This window comes from Prionailurus bengalensis, chromosome C1, assembly GCF_016509475.1.
Source record: "Prionailurus bengalensis isolate Pbe53 chromosome C1, Fcat_Pben_1.1_paternal_pri, whole genome shotgun sequence".
Lineage (NCBI taxonomy): Eukaryota > Metazoa > Chordata > Mammalia > Carnivora > Felidae > Prionailurus > Prionailurus bengalensis.
Genome location: NC_057345.1, coordinates 222,619,149 through 222,635,798, shown reverse-complemented (window position 1 = coordinate 222,635,798; position 16,650 = coordinate 222,619,149). Strand labels below are relative to the sequence as shown.

The window sequence follows — 16,650 nt, the reverse complement described above, 5'->3', positions numbered from 1 at the left end:
AGATTTCAGTCTAGTAGTGCAATTGCTGGGTCATAGGATAGTTCTATTTTTAATTTTTTGAGGAAACTCCATACTGTTTTCCATAGTGGCTGCACCAGTTTGCATTCCCATAGTATAATCACTTGTATACAGGTTTTTGTGTGGACATGTTTTCAATTCCTTTTGTTAAATACAAAGAAGTGTAAGATTGTCTACGTTTGTAGAAACTACCAAACTGTCTTCCAAAGTGGTCGTATCATTTTGCATTTCCATCAGCAATGAATGAGAGTTCCTGTTGCCCCGTATCGTCACTAGCACCTGGTGTCATAAGTGTTCCAGATTTGGGCCATTCTAACAGGTGTGTAGAAATAGTTCTTTGTTTTTTTGCAATTCCCTAATGACATGATTTTGAGCACTTGTTCACACATATATTTGCCATCTGTATATCTTCCTTTGTGAGGTGTCTGTTCATAAATTTTGCCCATTTTTTAAATTGGGCTGTTGGTTTTCTTACTGGTGAATCATACTATCCATTTTTCTACTATTTACATCTCTAACTTAATACTCTTTGCAAACATCTGGCCGTGTTTTACTCAATTCGACTTCATTTTGTTGACTAGATATATTTTCATTGGTGTACCACATTTTAACAATAGATGTTTAATATTTTGATTGTTTTCAATTTTTCATTACCATAAATAATGCCCTGTTGAACATTTATTCATATGGCTGTATGTATCTGTGTGTTCCAGTTATTTATTCCTGCATAATAAACTACCTGAAAACAGTGGCTTAAAGGAACCATTTTATTATCACTTATAATTTTTATGAGTCACACATTGCAGCAGGGCTCAAGCAGGGGATTCTTTTTTCTATGGGAGACTGTAGAGATCACTGGGATGGCTGGAAGGTGGCATTCAACTGGCATTATGGACCAGGGCACTTACATAGGCCCTCTCCAGCATAGCTGTCCCACGTGGTAGTACTTCGCACATGGCCATGCAGGGCTTCCCGAGACCTCCAGGCCTCCGTAGAAGCTGCAATACTTGCGAATGCCCCTTGGAAGTCCCAAGACACCTCACTACATTTTATTGGTCAAATTGTTGGGGCCAACTCCGATTTGAGGGGAAGGGAATTAAACACACCTCTCAATGGGAGGAGTAGCAATGGTTGTGGACAGCTCTAATTTACACACTGTCCTATTAGCCCTTTAGGATAAATTCTTAGAAATGGAATTGCTAGCTCAAAAACTATTGCGTGTTCTAAGTGTTGATACTTCTAAATGAATTGCCCAAGGGAAAATAATACCAACTGACACTCCACTAAGCATGTTTCTACACTTTTTGGCCATGATCTCGTGTTTCAAGAGTTCGAGCCTGGCGTCAGGGTCTGTGCGAACAGCTCACAGCCTGGAGCCTGCTTCAGATTCTGTGTCTCCCTCTCTCTCTGCCCCTCCCCTGCTCATGCTCCGTCTCTCTCTTAAGAATTAAAAAAAAAAGTAACTTCTTCCAGATAACCATTTGTCTTCTTTCGTTCACGTGATAAAGCTGATGAATTCTCTTACAGAGACCCTGTTTTAGAAACTATCAGAGATGACTCCCTTACTGTCTACTGTTACTGCAACGTACTTAAGAGCAGGCTTCTCAATCTCAGCACTGTTGACACCTTGGGCCAGAAAACTCTTTGCTGTGGAGGTGGGGGTGGGGAGGGGGGCTGTGCTGTGCCCTGTAGGATGCTTAACAGCATCCCTGGCTTCTACTCACTAGATAGCACTTTCCCAAGTTGTGACCATCACAATGTCCCCTAATTGAGAAACAGTCGGGGGGCATTTTGGGCAAGAGTAAGCTACTCTGACATAAAGAAACCCTACCAAGATCCACTGGCTTGGAAAAGACAGAATTTTATTTCTTATGTAACAGTCCCAATGTAGAGTCCAGGATGTGGCAACCATGCTCCCTGGGGTCACTCAGGGGCCCAGATTCCTCCAAGCATGGTGTCTCCCCCAGGGAGCTTTGTCATCATCAGCAGAGGCAAGGCTGGGTTGCAACAAGAGGGAGCAGTGGGCAAAGGGAGAGCACTGTTTGCTGTCTCAAGGAGCACACACCGTATCTACTCACATTTATTTATTTTTTAAATGTTTATTTGGGGGGGAGGCAGAGAGAGAGGGACCAAGGATCTGAAGAAGGCTCTTGTTGACAACACTCACGAACTGTGAGCTCATGACCTGGGCCAAAATCAGACGCTTAACCAACTGAGCCACCCAGGTGCCCCCCCTACTCACATTTAATTGGCAGTTACCTGGCCACACCTAACTGCAAGTGGGGCTGGGAAAAAGAGTCCGGTAAGGCACTGATGTGCCCAGCAGTCTTCTGGAAGTAGGTGAGTGCCATGGACCGAATATCCCCCCAAACTCATAGGATGACTCCTACCCCACAGTGTGACTGTATTTGGAAAAGTAATTAAGAGGAGGAAGAGATGCCAGAGATCTCTCTCCACACCTGTGGTAGAAAGACTGGTGCCATCTGAGCCTCCCGGTCTGTGGTGTTTCAATATGGTAGCCGAGCTAACACAGTGAGAGGGTCTTTGCTCCACAGCACCAGTGTCTGACACAATCCTGCGAGGTGGAAGGTACAACACACCTGAGAAGGCAACAGTAAAAGGGTTTTAGTGATTTTTTTTTTTAAGGTTTTATTTTTAAGTAACCTCTACACCCAATGTAGGGCTCGAACTCACAACCCTGAGATCAAGTCGCACACTCCACCAACTGTGAGCCAGCCAGGCTCCCCAAGTCTTTTTGTTTTTTAATGGACAATCGCAAACACATTAAGAGTAGAGAGGACCTAAGAAGCTCTGTGTGCCCATCAGCCAGTGTCACCAACTCTCAACTTACAACCCATGTTATCTCACCTCTGTCTCCAAGCACACTTAGACCCGGAAGTGCATAACGTCGTCCATGAAGTGGATGACCTGTGCCCACCTACAAGGCCTCCATGGTCTGGGGAAGAGGACTCACTGCTTCAGGACAGACCATGCTGAAAATCAGGCCCGAGACCTGACTCCCCCACCATGGCAGAGCAGAAAGGAGACCGATGTCCAGAGCCAATGGTGCCCCTCTGCCCACCGCAGGGCTATGAGATCAGCACTGGATGCAAGAAGAGGCGGAAGTCACCCTGTGACCATGAGGGAAAAGTAGAACTAAAATGTGGACCTGGCCTTCAACATCACCTAGCAAAGGAAGCAGTTCTCAGCTGCCTAACTCTGAACTTCGAGTTATATGAGATAATGAAACATCCTGGTGATTTCAGCCACAGTGAGGCTGGGATTCTGGCACGGGCAGTTACAGTCATCCTGATATTTGAGAGGCGTGACATGTTCTTAGCGATGGAAGCAAAACCGTTTGCTGTACCTTAACAACATCACCGTGCTTGTGCCAGGTTAGCCGTTTCTGCAGTCAAAAGGGCACCCCCACCAGCACCCGGCACACAAGACCCTCAACAGCCAGGCTCCTCCATTTCCGCCGGCAGCCAGGAAGTCCCTGCATTCACGTTCCTCCCCGGCAGCCTGGTGAGCTCATCCTGCAGACGTGGCACAAGGCTACCCTGGGCCCTGCCGACCCCGCGAAGGTTCTCGTCCCCACTCTAATCCTTTTCACACTTTCGAAGGCAAGGAGATGGACATTTTAGAAAAGGAGACACCAAACAAATGGATGTTACTTCCCCACCCCGAACATTAAGCACCAGCCTTTGTATCAGTGAGCTCCTCCTAGGCCATGCTGCAGTAACAAGGGATCCCAGGATCAGGGACAGGGAATCCCGCTGGCTTAACTCCTGCCGTGCCATGGGCTGCAGGGGCTGCAGGCCTGCTCTCTGGGATCAGCACGAACAAAGACTCATAACCATGCAAAAACTCTTTTGGCACCGGGGGCAAAGAGGGGATGGATGAACCACACACCAGCTTTTAAAGCTTCTGCCTCAGAGTGTGCGTGTCATCTCTGATTACAGCAGCGTTGGAAGTCATACGCTGAAGATCGACATCGAGGAATGAGGCAAACGATTTGGAATGATGATATAATCTATCACCTTTTCCAGAACCGAAAACCAAATCAGGGAAAGGTCAGTTGGGGAAACATAAAGTTATTCCAGGTGTCTTGGGTAAGAGCGGCATCAGGGTCTTGTACAAACCCGAAGACCTGGGGGGAAAAGTCAGGGAGATCGCGACCGAGGACGTGGGTGGTGCGGGGAAGCCTCGGCAGTCTCCTGGGCTGCAGCAGGGAAGCCTGTGCTCCAGAAGGCTCGCTAGAAAATCCTACCTGCAACTGCCTCCGATCCTCAATCTCTAATCCAGTTATGGAGGCTATTCCGGGAAACGTGGCCCCCAGCTGATTACCACCCGAGCTTCTGTGTCCTGCTCCCCATGTGACGGCACCTGGGCAGGGCCCCCGGCAAGCGAGCAGGTGGCGAGGGCGGGATCCCGACGGTGGTACAGCGCCCTCACCAGGCAAGGCCGGCGGACTCCCCAGGAGCACAGTCTCACCTGAAGCACCCCAAACGGCCCGGGTGTCCCTAACATGACAACAGCACACAGGAGAGAGCGCTTTCCGGACGCGAGGAGCTCCTCTCCACCCTGAAGCTACCCCCCCACCCTTGCCGTCGCCCCACGGCAGGAGTCGGGCACAAGGCGGCGGAACAGCTGCCCCCGTCCCTCTCCCGAGAGCCCGCCTGTGTCTTCTGAAGCGCACCCCGGGCCTCAGGAACAGCGACAACGCCACCGCTTCCCCGCGACTGTCGCGGAACTACACGGCCGCCACGGGACAGCTCAGTCCGTCCGCGGCACGGCCCGCAGCCCTGGGCCACAGCGGCCGCAGCCAGGGCCGGGAGACTGGGACTCCGCCGGAAGGGGCAGTGTCCGACCAGAGCGCCTTCGCCCCACCCCCGGGCCAGCAGCCAATCCCAGCGTGCGGCAGTGAAGACGGCCCACCTTAGTCAATCCCAGAGCGCGCGCGGGCGGCGCTCCGCTGACGCAGATATTGCAGCAGTCCCGCCACGCGCCGCGGCTACCGGTTCTTCCCAGAGCGCACTGCGACCGCGCCCCTTTCAGCCAATCACAGCGCGCGCCGCGGACGCCCGCCAATGGGCGCTCTGAAAGGCGGGGCGGCCCGGGACCGCGGCGGGTGGCGGGAAGGCGCCGCGATGGCGGGCCGGCGCGGAGCCCTCATCGTGCTGGAGGGCGTGGATCGCGCGGGAAAGAGCACGCAGAGCCGCAAGCTGGTGGCCACGCTGTGCGCCTCGGGCCACCGTGCCGAGCTGCTCCGCTTCCCGGGTGGGTGTGGCGCCGGCGGGGCGGACGGTGCGCGGTCCCGCTCGGTCTGGTGTTTGTGCGGCTCCGTGGGTCTGTAGTGGACGTACGACCCGGCGGCCCTCTCTAAAGCGGGGTCGTGACGCGGTCGTACACTCAGGAGACTGGTGTCGCGAGGTGACGACCCGATCTGTCACCCCCGGCAGTGTCCTGGCGCTGATGTGTAGTCCGTACCCCAGTGTCTGCTTTTGGTTTTCTGGATAGCTGTTTGCTCTCGGGGGGGGGGGGGGGGGTGGTATGGGATATTTTTAGTTTGTAAGGTAAAACTTTTGATCTCCAAAGTGCTTACGAAAATTTCGTCAGTGCTTACGTTATCCAAAAACACCTTAAGGCCTACGAAACGGGTAGGGAAATGAGCGTAAAATGCTTTTTTGAATACCGTTCTAATCAGTCTGCAAATCTTATGAATACTTCTTTCGAGATAACTACTTTGTGCCCTCATTTCCTTTTCTTAAAGCATTTTTCCCCCCATCGTGTGTGCACGCTGCTGCCCTTTCTCAGGGAAGCTCCTTTGGCTTCAGGGGGAGGTGTGAACCTGTGTACACACGTGGTACCGTAAAACAAAGTTCGACTTGAGTGTGGCACCGGAAGCTCAGCCCCAGCTATATTCTACTTCAGGTGGAGAGTCTGTCCTCACTTTTGTGTCACCCCCTCTTCTCTTTTTTTAGAAAGATCAACTGAAATTGGCAAACTTCTGAGTTCCTACTTGGAAAAGAAGAGCGAGGTGGAAGATCACTCGGTGCACCTGCTTTTCTCCGCGAACCGCTGGGAGCAAGTGTAAAAACAACCTTTGTGCCGCCCCTTCCTGGTGTGGTGCTTCCTTCTTGAGCCTGGGTGAACGGCAGCTCTTGATTCTGAAGGGTGTTGGCAGGAACGCCAGTAATGACACTTTTAAAAGTGTCAGGCTCGTCCCCCGTGACCCGAGGTCTTAGAGCTCCATAGTTCCCAAAGAGCACTGATTAGTGCTTTTCCTTCCTCCTGCCCTGCCACCTTTCTGTTATTAATAGACATTATTTAGGCTAGGTTTAGGTATACAGAAAAGCTGGTGAAAAGGTCAGTTCCTCCATACCCCTGTCCCTACCCCCTCCTCCATTTCTCATGTTATTGGTTAGATCAGCCAGTTAACTTGTTTCAGTGGGTGAACTGATGTTGACACATTAGTAACTGAAGTTCACAGTTTACCTTCTCCCGCCCCTTTCGTTTTGCCTCCTCTTACTCAGCCTCTTCCCTCAATGTGTAACTTTTACACAGTGCCTGTGGGGTATGCTTTTAGGTGCTTTTGTTTCCATTTACATACACCTGTGTTGTTGGCCTTGTTTTGTTTTCTAACATAAATAAATGGGATCCTCCCATACAAACCGCCTCCTAACTTGCTTCCTAATTCTGGCCCGCAGAGCTCTGACTTCCCTGTCGCTCTGGGGAACTTTTCAGAAAGGCTACTCCACAGTAGATGCAGCTAGATGCCTGCTGACGGCTTTGCGCTGTCCCCCCTTATGAGCAAGCCTACGCTGCTTTCTTCTGGATCATCTGTGTCTTACTTGGAAAGGTCTTCCCACTCCAAGTATTAGAAGAAAGTGAGATCATTTTTATAAACTTTAATACATCTGGAATTCATGGACATAATTGGTCTGACTTTGCTTTTTGTGGCTTTGTAGAAAAATAAGTCCACTTAGAAATGAAAACTAATGCTGACTCCACTTCCTAGTGAGTGATCTTGTCCCTGGCACACAGGTCTGCATGTGGCACCACTCCTCCTTCAGGTCACTCCAGCCACTCCCATTTGCTCAGTCAGATGTGAAAGTCCTTGGGTGACCGGTCAGATGCCGGGTTCACATCTGGCACCGTTGCCCACCCGTTGTGTGACCGTGGTCGCGCGCAGCCCCTCTCAGCCACAGCTGCCTCATCAGCATCGTGGCCGTGGTGGCCCCTCTTGTAGATCCGGGTGAGGATCAAGTCCAGCTGGGCGGCAGGCCTGGGAATGAGTGCCCGGTTAACCTGAGCTGTTCTGAAGCACTTCTGTGAAGAAACTGCTGATTTCCTCCAGCCCTTCAATTGTCCATCTTTTTGCTCTGCTTCTTAATGGACTCAATTGCTGGTTCCCAGAGATACTTGTCTTCTGGCTTCTGTACAGTCCGGGGGCACAGACTGGGTGGCACTGCCCTCACAGAAGGGAAGTGCCCTGCACTTCCTTCCCCGTCTCTTTGCCAAAACCCACCAGTCCTCCAGGGGCACCTTCCCACTCCATGCAGGAATTCATTCCTGGAAATTAGGGATTTCTTTTACTTCCCATAGCAATTTAGCCATTTTCTACTCCTTTCTGTGCCTGTCTACCTGAGATCTCAGGGCTGGGGGCTGACTAGCCATCATCCAGTCAAGGACACCCTTGGCCACCTGTCCATCCTCGTCCTCATCCTTCAGGCTCAAGGCCACAAGCGTCATCGTATCTCCTCCTGGCCTCATCTGCTCCTTTGCCCTCCTGGGTTCTTCTTTTCAGCAGGGCAGCCTGGCCCCTCTGCACCCCCACCCAGACAGCCCCAAGCCTCCCTTTGCTCATCTGTCTTTATCACTTGTGTCTGTGGTGCTTTAGTGGACTCGTCTTTTCTACGTTGGGCTTTGCCGGGAACGCTCCTGTGGCATCTTCTAAAGAGAAGATCCAGGAGTGCCTGGGTGGCTCAGTCGGTTGGGCGACCAACTTCAGCTCAGGTCGTGATCTCATGGTCTATGGGTTCAAGCCCCGTGTCAGGCTCTGTGCTGACAGCTCAGAGCCTGGAGCCTGCTTCGGGTTCTGTGTCTCCCTCTCTCTCTTCTCCCCACTCTGTGTTCTATCAAAAATAAATAAACATGGGGCGCCTGGGTGGCTCAGTCGGTTAAGTGTCTGACTTCGGCTCAGGTCATGATCTCACGGTCCGTGAGTTCGAGCCCTGCGTTGGGCTCTGTGCTGACAGCTCGGAGCCTGGAGCCTGTTTCAGATTCTGTGTCTCCCTCTCTCTCCGCCCCTCCCCTCTTCATGCTCTGTCTCTCTCTGTCTCAAAAATAAATAAACGTTAAAAAAATTTTTTTAAGTAAGTAAATAAAAGATTTTTTTTAAAGCGAAGATCCAGATCTTTTCTGAACAAAAATAAAGTTACAAATCACTGCCCAGTAATCCCTTCATTGCATGGGTTTCTGAACTGGTGAGTTATATTCTCTGGACCTGTGAAGCCAGGACCGTGGTTCAGAAGCACTCTGTTTTTTAGGCCATTAATTAAGAAGAAGTTGAGCCAAGGCATCACCCTCGTTGTTGACAGATACGCATTTTCTGGTGTCGCCTTCACCAGTGCCAAGGAGGTGAGTGTCTCCTGGCCCCCAGTGTGACCGTGGCAGGTACAGACTCCGTGTGTTCATAAAATGCCTTCTAGGACTGCTAGGGTCCCTCTCTTTGCTGGGTTAAGTGGCTCTTTATCGGGAGGAAGAGCACCCAGATTGTTGTCAGAACTCTGTGTTGCTCGGATAGCATATTAGCGCCTCCATTCCATGGTGGGTGTCTGGGTGTTTTCTATTAATTTTCCTCCCCACCGCCCCCACCCTCCCCCCAGTGCCATGTACTTGTCGTTCTGCGGGGAGAACGGCAGTGACCATGCTGCCCGTTTGTTCTGCTTTTTATTTAGAAATGTTCACATAAGCACCAGCAGAGAAGACGATAACCACTAGCACCATCGCCTGCCTCAGAACCTTCTGGTCTCTGAGCTGACCCACCGGGCACGTCACTAGCTCCTTGGTGAACATTTCAGTTCACATCCCAAAATAACTTCTCACTAACATAATGTCACCTTAGCAAAGAGGAGCCCTTTCCTGACGCCATCATTCAGTCACGTGCTCAGTCGCCAGTTCTTTCGGGAACTGCTTGATTGGTCTTGTGTTTTCACACATAGATTGAATCAGAATCCCTTTCAGGGCCGTACTTGAAGTGAGATCCTTTTGCTGTCTCAGACACACATTAGCTTGTTTTTCCCCCTTTGTTAGGAATTTTTAAACCAAAAATTCGACCCCATCATGGCTTCTTTCTCTAACTGTTGGGTTCTCTGTCGCCAGAATTTTTCCCTGGACTGGTGCAAGCAGCCGGACGTGGGCCTCCCGAAGCCGGACCTCGTGGTGTTCCTTCAGTTACGGCTGGCAGAGGCCGCCACCCGGGGAGAGTTTGGCCGTGAACGCTATGAGAATGGGAACTTCCAGGAGCGGGCGCTGCGTCGCTTCCATCAGCTGATGGCGGATAAGACTCTGAACTGGAAGGTGAGGGTGTCTCCCGGTGTCGCCACCAGAAAGCACCTCAGTCCTCCTGCTGAGCCGAGACACCTGGCGGGCCTGGGGCTCCTCCAGGGCTTCTGTGCACAGCAGACCCTGGTCCTTTGTGGGTTGTGCACAACTAGGGAATTTGGTGCCTGGCGGGTGAGTCAGAGAGAGTTTACTAGATGGCAGCTCTCAGAGTGCAGTCCCGTGTGGTCAGGGCTCCTCTGCTGGCATCATGCCACCCACAAGTCACACCTCGCTTCGCCTTTTTTTTTTTTTTTCTGGGTTTTGTTTTAATTTTTGTTTTTTAATGATTATTTTTGAGAGGGAGAGAAAGTGCACTCAGGGGAGAGGCAGAGAGAAAGGGAGACACAGAATCCGAAGCAGGCTCTAGGCTCTGAGCTGTCAGCACAGAGCCCGACGTGGGGCTCGAACGTACAAACTGCAAGATCATGACCTGAGCCGAAGTCAAATGCTTAACTGACCTGACCGAGCCACCCGGGCGCCCCTAAGGTTATTTATTTTGAAAGACAGCACGAGCAGGGGAGGGGCAGAGAGAAAGGGGAGACAGCATCCCCAGCAGGCTCCTCACTGTCGGCGCCGGCCTCATCGTGAGACTATCCCACGAACCGTGAGATCATGACCTGGGCCGGAGCCAAATGTCAGACCCTCAACCAACGAGCCACTCGGGCACCCCCGCCTTCCATTTGTAACCTCAGAGTAGCACTCTGGCTTGCTGTGTCTGTTCCACCTCTGATCTCGAAAGTCCTAGCTGGCAGGTTTGGGCGCGGCCCTCTGTTCTGCCTCCACACCTGGGAGTCCTTTGCTCCCTCCGAGCCCTGTCCCAGCAGTTCCAGCCCCGGAAGGGGCCTTTCTTCCTTTCCTCTTGTGAGGATGTCCTCCTCTCACCCGCAGGCTCACACCCATGCAGCTCAGCCCCTGTCTACCTAGGCCTGGTGCCCCTCAGCCCTGCTCCCTCCGCCTCAGTGCACCGCTCCCGTTCACCTGGCCCATTTCCCCCTCCCCGTGGACACCAAAGCGGCCCCTTCCCCACTGCTCCCCGGGCCCACCCTTATCCCTGTGTGGTCAGAGGCTGCCCCGGGAAGGAGAATGTTGGTTTTCTTTACCATCAACAAGCTCCACTGCTGAGAGGGGCTGCATCCCTGCTGTGCTGTGGGAGGTCTAAGGGAGTCGCTTTGGCTCCCAGTGCTTTGGCTCCCAGTTCGGCCGTCTTCTCTGGTTCCTGCTGCTCCCTCGAGCTGCCTGTCTGTGGCCTCATCCTGTCCCCCACACAGAATTCTGCCTCTCTTGTCAGGGTGCTTTCTCCTGCTGTGCAAGGACAGCGTTCCTGTGAGAATGGCAGTAAGGGAAAGTGGCTTAAAGCAAAGAAGCGATTAGCGTTAATTTATATGGAACATTTCTGAATGTTCCCAGACCCAGAAAATCACCTCTCCTAGGCCCTTGTGACCCATCTTGCTAACGAGTGCCCATAACCCATGGATGTGAAGTCCAGACACTCGCAGACACAGAGCTCTGGCGGCAGGGCGCAGGGACGTGGAGGGCCGTCCCGGGGAAAGAGCCCAGCGGGCCTCCTTGCTGTAAAACCAACGCTGAGCGCCCTTTCCGCCCTTTCCAGTAAAGCGAAAATCCTTGTTGGTTTCTTTTGGTTAGCGAAACAGGTACTAACATCGGTCTTTGACACAGACTTTTGCAAAGCAGGGGACACCATTCCATTCCTGTTCAACGTGCCCGCGTCAGAGCTGGGGGTGTGAGCAGCGTGTTTCTTTCTACAAATGGAAGCTCCAGATAAAATCCCTTTTAAGTTTGTTTAATATCAATAAGCTTTTAAACTCATTTTTATACTGATTGATTATATCGTATGCAGAAGTTCCAAAGTTCTGTTCCATTTCTGTTTTTCTTTTGTCAATCAGTTCTACATGGTTTAAGTTATTCTGAATTTAGAACACTTTTCAGAATCTGCAAGGAATAAGACAGAAATGTCTGCGATCAGGAATGTGAGTGGAGAGGAAACCGTTTCCTACCGACCAGCGCTGGTGCCCTTGTCCTTCCCGACCTCCTGAGTTTTCATCTTGTGTCGCTTCCTTTAGTCTTAAGAACATTCTGTAATGTTCCCTGTAGGGTGGGTCTCCTGGCATAGAATTCTCAGCTTTTGTTTATCTGAAAATTAACGTTTTTAGCATTATTTTTGAGAAGTTTTTAAGCAAATAACAAGAAGTTACAACTTGCAAGTATAGTATATAAAACTCTCTCCAAGGACCATTCGAGAATGAATTTGTACCCAACACCTGCCCCCTGCCATGTACTGTCAGATTTGGGACTTAACACCATTGGGTCCCCAGGCCCATTTGGGTTACCCCCCATTCGGGTTCCCACTCACGTCCTTTTTAAAAAATGACTCCGTGTACAGTCACGTGTCTGGCCTTAGCCTGTGACTTTCATGACTCTGACACTTCGGAAGTTTCACAGCAGTTGTGGTAGTGAGTCTCAGATGGCCTCTCCTGTTTGCCCACGACTGGATTCAGGTCGTGCGTTTCTGGCAGGGTAGCATTAGCGGGCTGTCGGCTTCCCAGTGCACCCTGCCATGTCATGTGGGGTTTCGGCTTGTCCCATTTCTGGTGATGCTTGCTTTGTCGGGCATTTATACTGAAGTGTAGCTGACACACACTGTTAAGGTTAGTGTGCACCACAGTGATGGGACCCGCATGTGCCACTGGCTGTGGTCCCCAGGCTGGGCCTTCCACATCGTGACTCCACCCCGTAACCGGGAGCCTGGCCCTCCCTCTCCCCGGCACCCCCCACCCCTTCCCCTCTGGCAACCACCAGTGCGATCTTTGCATCTATGCGTCTCTTCCTGCTTTTTGTTTGTTTGTTTAGATTCCACGTACACGTGAAATCATACGGTGTCTGTCTCTGGCTTACTTCACTTAGCCTGCCACCCCCTGGGCTCACCTGTGTCCCTGCATACGGCGGGAGCTCCTTCCGCCCTTCGGCTGAGCGATGTCCCACTGTGCGCGTACCGGTGACGTTCACCTCCAGGGTGCTTGCCGGGCCCCACTGCGAGGGGACTCTCCGTCTGTAACTAATGCGTGTTTTGTGATGAGATTCTTCAAAACCACCAAAGAGTCTCATCGCTCATCATGTTTTCAGTTCACCTTTACGTCTGTATCTGAACAGACCCGTGTTTCCCTGCTTTACCACCAGCAGTCTGTTCCACCGAGGCCTGGCCCGCGGGACCCCCCTCCCCACGGCTCCTGTTACACTTCTGCTCCCCAGCACGTGAACATTTTCTGGATTTGTCCTGTATTTTTCCAGCCCAGCTCTAGAATCGGTTGCCTCCCCAGGTGTCCCTGGTTGCTTTTTGTGGCGAAAGGTACTTCTAGATCCGTGTCCAGGGACCCAGGGCGCTTGTTGGTGCTGTGCTGTTCCCAGGCCCTCAGAGGACTAGAGATGTAGAAGTTTCTGTGCGATATGCCATGTGTGAGTTTATACAGTGTGTGTATGTGTGTGTGTGTGGTACACGTGTGCGGTTTTCCCGTGTGTGTTTATACATGTGTGGTACGCCTGTGTGTGTTTACATGTATGGGGGGGTACACCCGTGTGCGAGCTCATACGTGTGTGAGACATGCCCGTATGCCAGTTCACACCTGGCATGCAGGGTGCAGAATGCAGTCTGGAAGGCCTTCAGGAGGGTGTCACCGGTGTGGGCTCTCGGGCTGTGTAGGAGGTCATTCCGACTCCTGCAACCAGACCTCACGAAATCGTTCCACAGCCGAGTGGGTCTGTGCTCCCAGGAGCCCGGCTGTGTCAGGACAAAACCGTCTCCCCAGGCCTGACTTCTTGCAGAACTTGCCCGAGTTCCGCTCAGCGACCGGGCAGGGCTGCGGCCGGGTGGGCCCTGCAATCCCTGCGCGTGCTCTGAGCTGGACTGGTCGGGGTGGGGAGGCGAGGGGAGGGGGCTGATGGGGAGCAGGACTGGGTGTTTCTCCTGTGTCGGGGCCACGGGAGGAGTGCGGGACGCCTTGGTCCTCAGGACACGAGCAAAGCCACGACCAGAGGTCAGAGGGGAGGGTGAAGGACCCCGGCGGCGTGGGGTGCCCCTCCGGATTAACCGTCCTCTCTCTCCCTGCCTCCCCTGTGGGAACAGATGGTCGACGCCTCCAAAAGCATCGAAGATGTCCACAAGGAGATCCACGCCCTCTCCGTGGACACCATCCGGGCCGTCACGCAGAGGCCGCTGGGGGAGCTGTGGAAGTAGACGCGCAGCGCCCCTCGTCGGTGGCCCCTCGGGGCGGAGCTGCTGGGGAGGTGGACGACCCGACGCCGTGCGCATGCGTGGACCAGCGCCGGCAGCCGCAGGCCAGCCCGTTGTGAGGTGGCGGGGCGCGGAGACCCCGTGCGCGCAGGCTTCCTCCGCCCGCTTTTACCCCGAGAGCCCGGTAAATTACTGTTTTCTCTTCCGGAGGTACCGCATCCGCGCGGTTTCATTGAAACGGCAGTCAGCTGAAACTCTCCTGAATCTTTTCTAGGAACTAATAAAAATGATTTGGGGAACGTCCTGCGGGGCAGTCGTCTCCTTAGCAGCCGTGGGCGTGAGGGAGAGGCGGGTCGTAGCGGGCCAGCCCCGGCCGGGCCTTCGGGATTCCTGCCCGGCGTTGCCGGCAGCCGCCGCTGGGCCCTGAGCACCTGCGTGCCGGCCCGTCGTAAGCTGCTGTGCGTGGTCTGAGGGCACGAAGAGAATCGGGGCTGAGGGCAGTGCAGCGGGGGCCCCCATCCAGAGGGACTGCGGCCGAGGTGTGGTATCTGGGTGACCACTACGTTGTAAGAGGTGACGAGAGGACCCTGGGCAGCACCTGCCGGTGGCCTCAAGGGTCCTGCGCAGCGGCAGCGCCCAGGGCCACACTTGCCTGTGCTGGGCAGGGTCGTGCTTGTCTGGGTTCTTGTCTGTGGTCCCCGGGCCGGGGGCGCAGGCCCGGACGTGCCCAAGGCAGCCGGGCCCTGCGTCCTGGTCCTCAGGGGGCATCTCAAAGGGGACGGAGGAAATGATGGGTTCTGTGTCCTTTGCTTGCTGAGGGGCCTGGGGACAGCACGGTGTCAGCCTCAGGCCTCTGTCCATCAGAAGGTGCTGGTTCTGTCCACTCAGACCGCGCCGCACCCTTGAGGTCACCATTGGGTAACAAGAGCTGTTGGGAACAGGGATAGACTGTGGAGTGCCGGGTGTCCCCCCGCGCCCCCCAGTGGTGGCCTGGCCTGGCCTCACCATCGTTAGCTGCCTTTGTGCTCTTTGACAGAATCGAGGCCTCGTGCCCTGTGATGAAAACAGTCACTGCCCCCCCCAACTGGGGGCCCCTGGGTGGTCAGTCCATTGAGCATCCAACTCTTGGTTTTGGCCATCATCGCACAGTTGGTGGGATCGAGCCCTGTGTTGGGCTCTGTGCTGACAGCATGGAGCCTGGTTGGGATTCCCTCTCTCTCCCTCTCTCTTCCTCCCTCTTCCTCCCTCTCCCTCCCTCTCCCTCCCTCTCCCTCCCTCTCCCTCTCTCTCCCTCCCTCTCCCTCTCCCTCTCCCTCTCTCTCTGCCCCTCCCCAACTTGCTTGCACATGCACACTTTCTCTCAAAATAAGTAATAGTAGACTTAAGAAGCTCCCAAACCAGCATCCCATGTGCCTCCCGTTGCCGTGGGGCAGGCCAGGGTGACTGACACCTAGTGAGAGGTGGGGACTGTCGGCAGGTGGAGTGGGTGGTGGGCGGAGGCTGTGCCCAGAACACCCAGGCCACGATGGCGGCTGAGGCGACCTCTCAGCTGCAGACAGCTGCACCCCAGGCTAGAACTCAAGCCGTGGGGAGCCACCTGCTCAGCGCCGGCCGTGGTGGGGTTGGAGGTGGACAGGAATTCGGGAAGAGAAGGGCTGGAGTGAGGCAGAAATGGTCTGACAGATTCCAACTTTCTCCAGGAAATGCGGTGGGTCTTCAAACATCTGGCCAGGTGGCAGGGGCAGGCCTGACCAAGGAGGGGTGGGTAGGGGGGGACAGGGTCCAGAGCACCCTTCTCTCCGGTGGCTTCCGGTCTCTCCCTAAAGACGACTGTCAGGCGCTGGGTGGGGCACCCGCATGGCAAGGGGACCGGAGAAAGCCCACGGTGCTGTCACAGGGTCTCTGGTGGGGAGGCGGCAGTCCTGGTCAGGGGAGTGGGCGGCAGCAGGAGGGCTCAGAGGGCGCGCCCTCGCTGGCACGCGGGATGGAGGGAGGGCCCCACCCCGGGGAGCACAGGTGGCTTCTGGGAGACGGGAGGAGGTAGGCCAGCATGGGCCCGGGCCTCCAGCCAGAAGCAGCCTTGCAGAAGCCTTCTCGGGGCCCCTGGGAAGAAGGTGGCTGCTGCTTCGACTGTTCCAGCTCAAGCTACTCCGGGTGTCCCCTAGAGGACGTGGCGCAGGCTCCCGGACTTCCTCACCTGGGGAGCTTTTGTCTGCCTTCGTCCCCTGGCAGCTGCCGTGGATGGCAGGTGGGGGCGCTGTGTGACTCGTGCCGAGGTGACCGGACGAGGCCAGTGGGCTCAGCCCACCTGGAAGGACACTGCTTTCAGAAATCAAACCAAGGATGGGGCGCCTGGGTGGCTCAGTCGGTTAAGCGGCCGACTTCGGCTCAGGTCATGATCTTGCATTGCCGTTTTTGAGTTCAAGCCCCACATCAGGCTCTGTGCTGACAGCTCAGAGCCTGGAGCTGCTTCAGAGTCTGTGTCTCCGTCTCTCTCTGCTCCTCCCCCACTCACACTGTCTCTCTCTCAAAAATAAAGTAAACATTAAGAATCAAACCAAGGCTTAACACCACGCGCCACTCTCCACAGCCTCTCTTGTCAAAGGAGGAGCCGCTGTGCGTCGTCCTAAAATCGAGTTCCTTGTCTTTCACTCTGGGGACCACGAGGCCGAGGGCAGCATCACAGCCCACGAGCTGGTGGGGGCAGGACGGGCTCCTCGTGCGCCGCTCTAGGGACGAGAGCTGCCCGCACCTGCCGGCTACCAGAGCCCCACCCC

At 54.2% G+C, this 16,650-nt stretch overlaps 1 protein-coding gene and 1 long non-coding RNA gene across 2 annotated transcripts; one reads left to right on the top strand and one right to left on the bottom strand.

The window, feature by feature from the left end:
• The first annotated feature begins 5,003 nt into the window (after positions 1-5,003).
• Positions 5,004-14,176, top strand: DTYMK (deoxythymidylate kinase). The gene is made up of 5 exons (XM_043578449.1): positions 5,004-5,298; positions 6,003-6,111; positions 8,571-8,661; positions 9,406-9,603; positions 13,766-14,176. Exons 1-5 carry the CDS (start codon positions 5,109-5,111, stop codon positions 13,874-13,876), a joined length of 699 nt encoding a protein of 232 aa, XP_043434384.1. The 5' UTR covers positions 5,004-5,108; the 3' UTR covers positions 13,877-14,176.
• On the bottom strand, positions 11,415-12,679 carry LOC122482018. The gene is made up of 2 exons (XR_006296980.1): positions 12,571-12,679; positions 11,415-11,778 (listed from the first exon to the last, which is right to left on the bottom strand). It is a non-coding gene; the product is annotated as an uncharacterized LOC122482018 (long non-coding RNA).
• Positions 14,177-16,650: the final 2,474 nt, after the last annotated feature.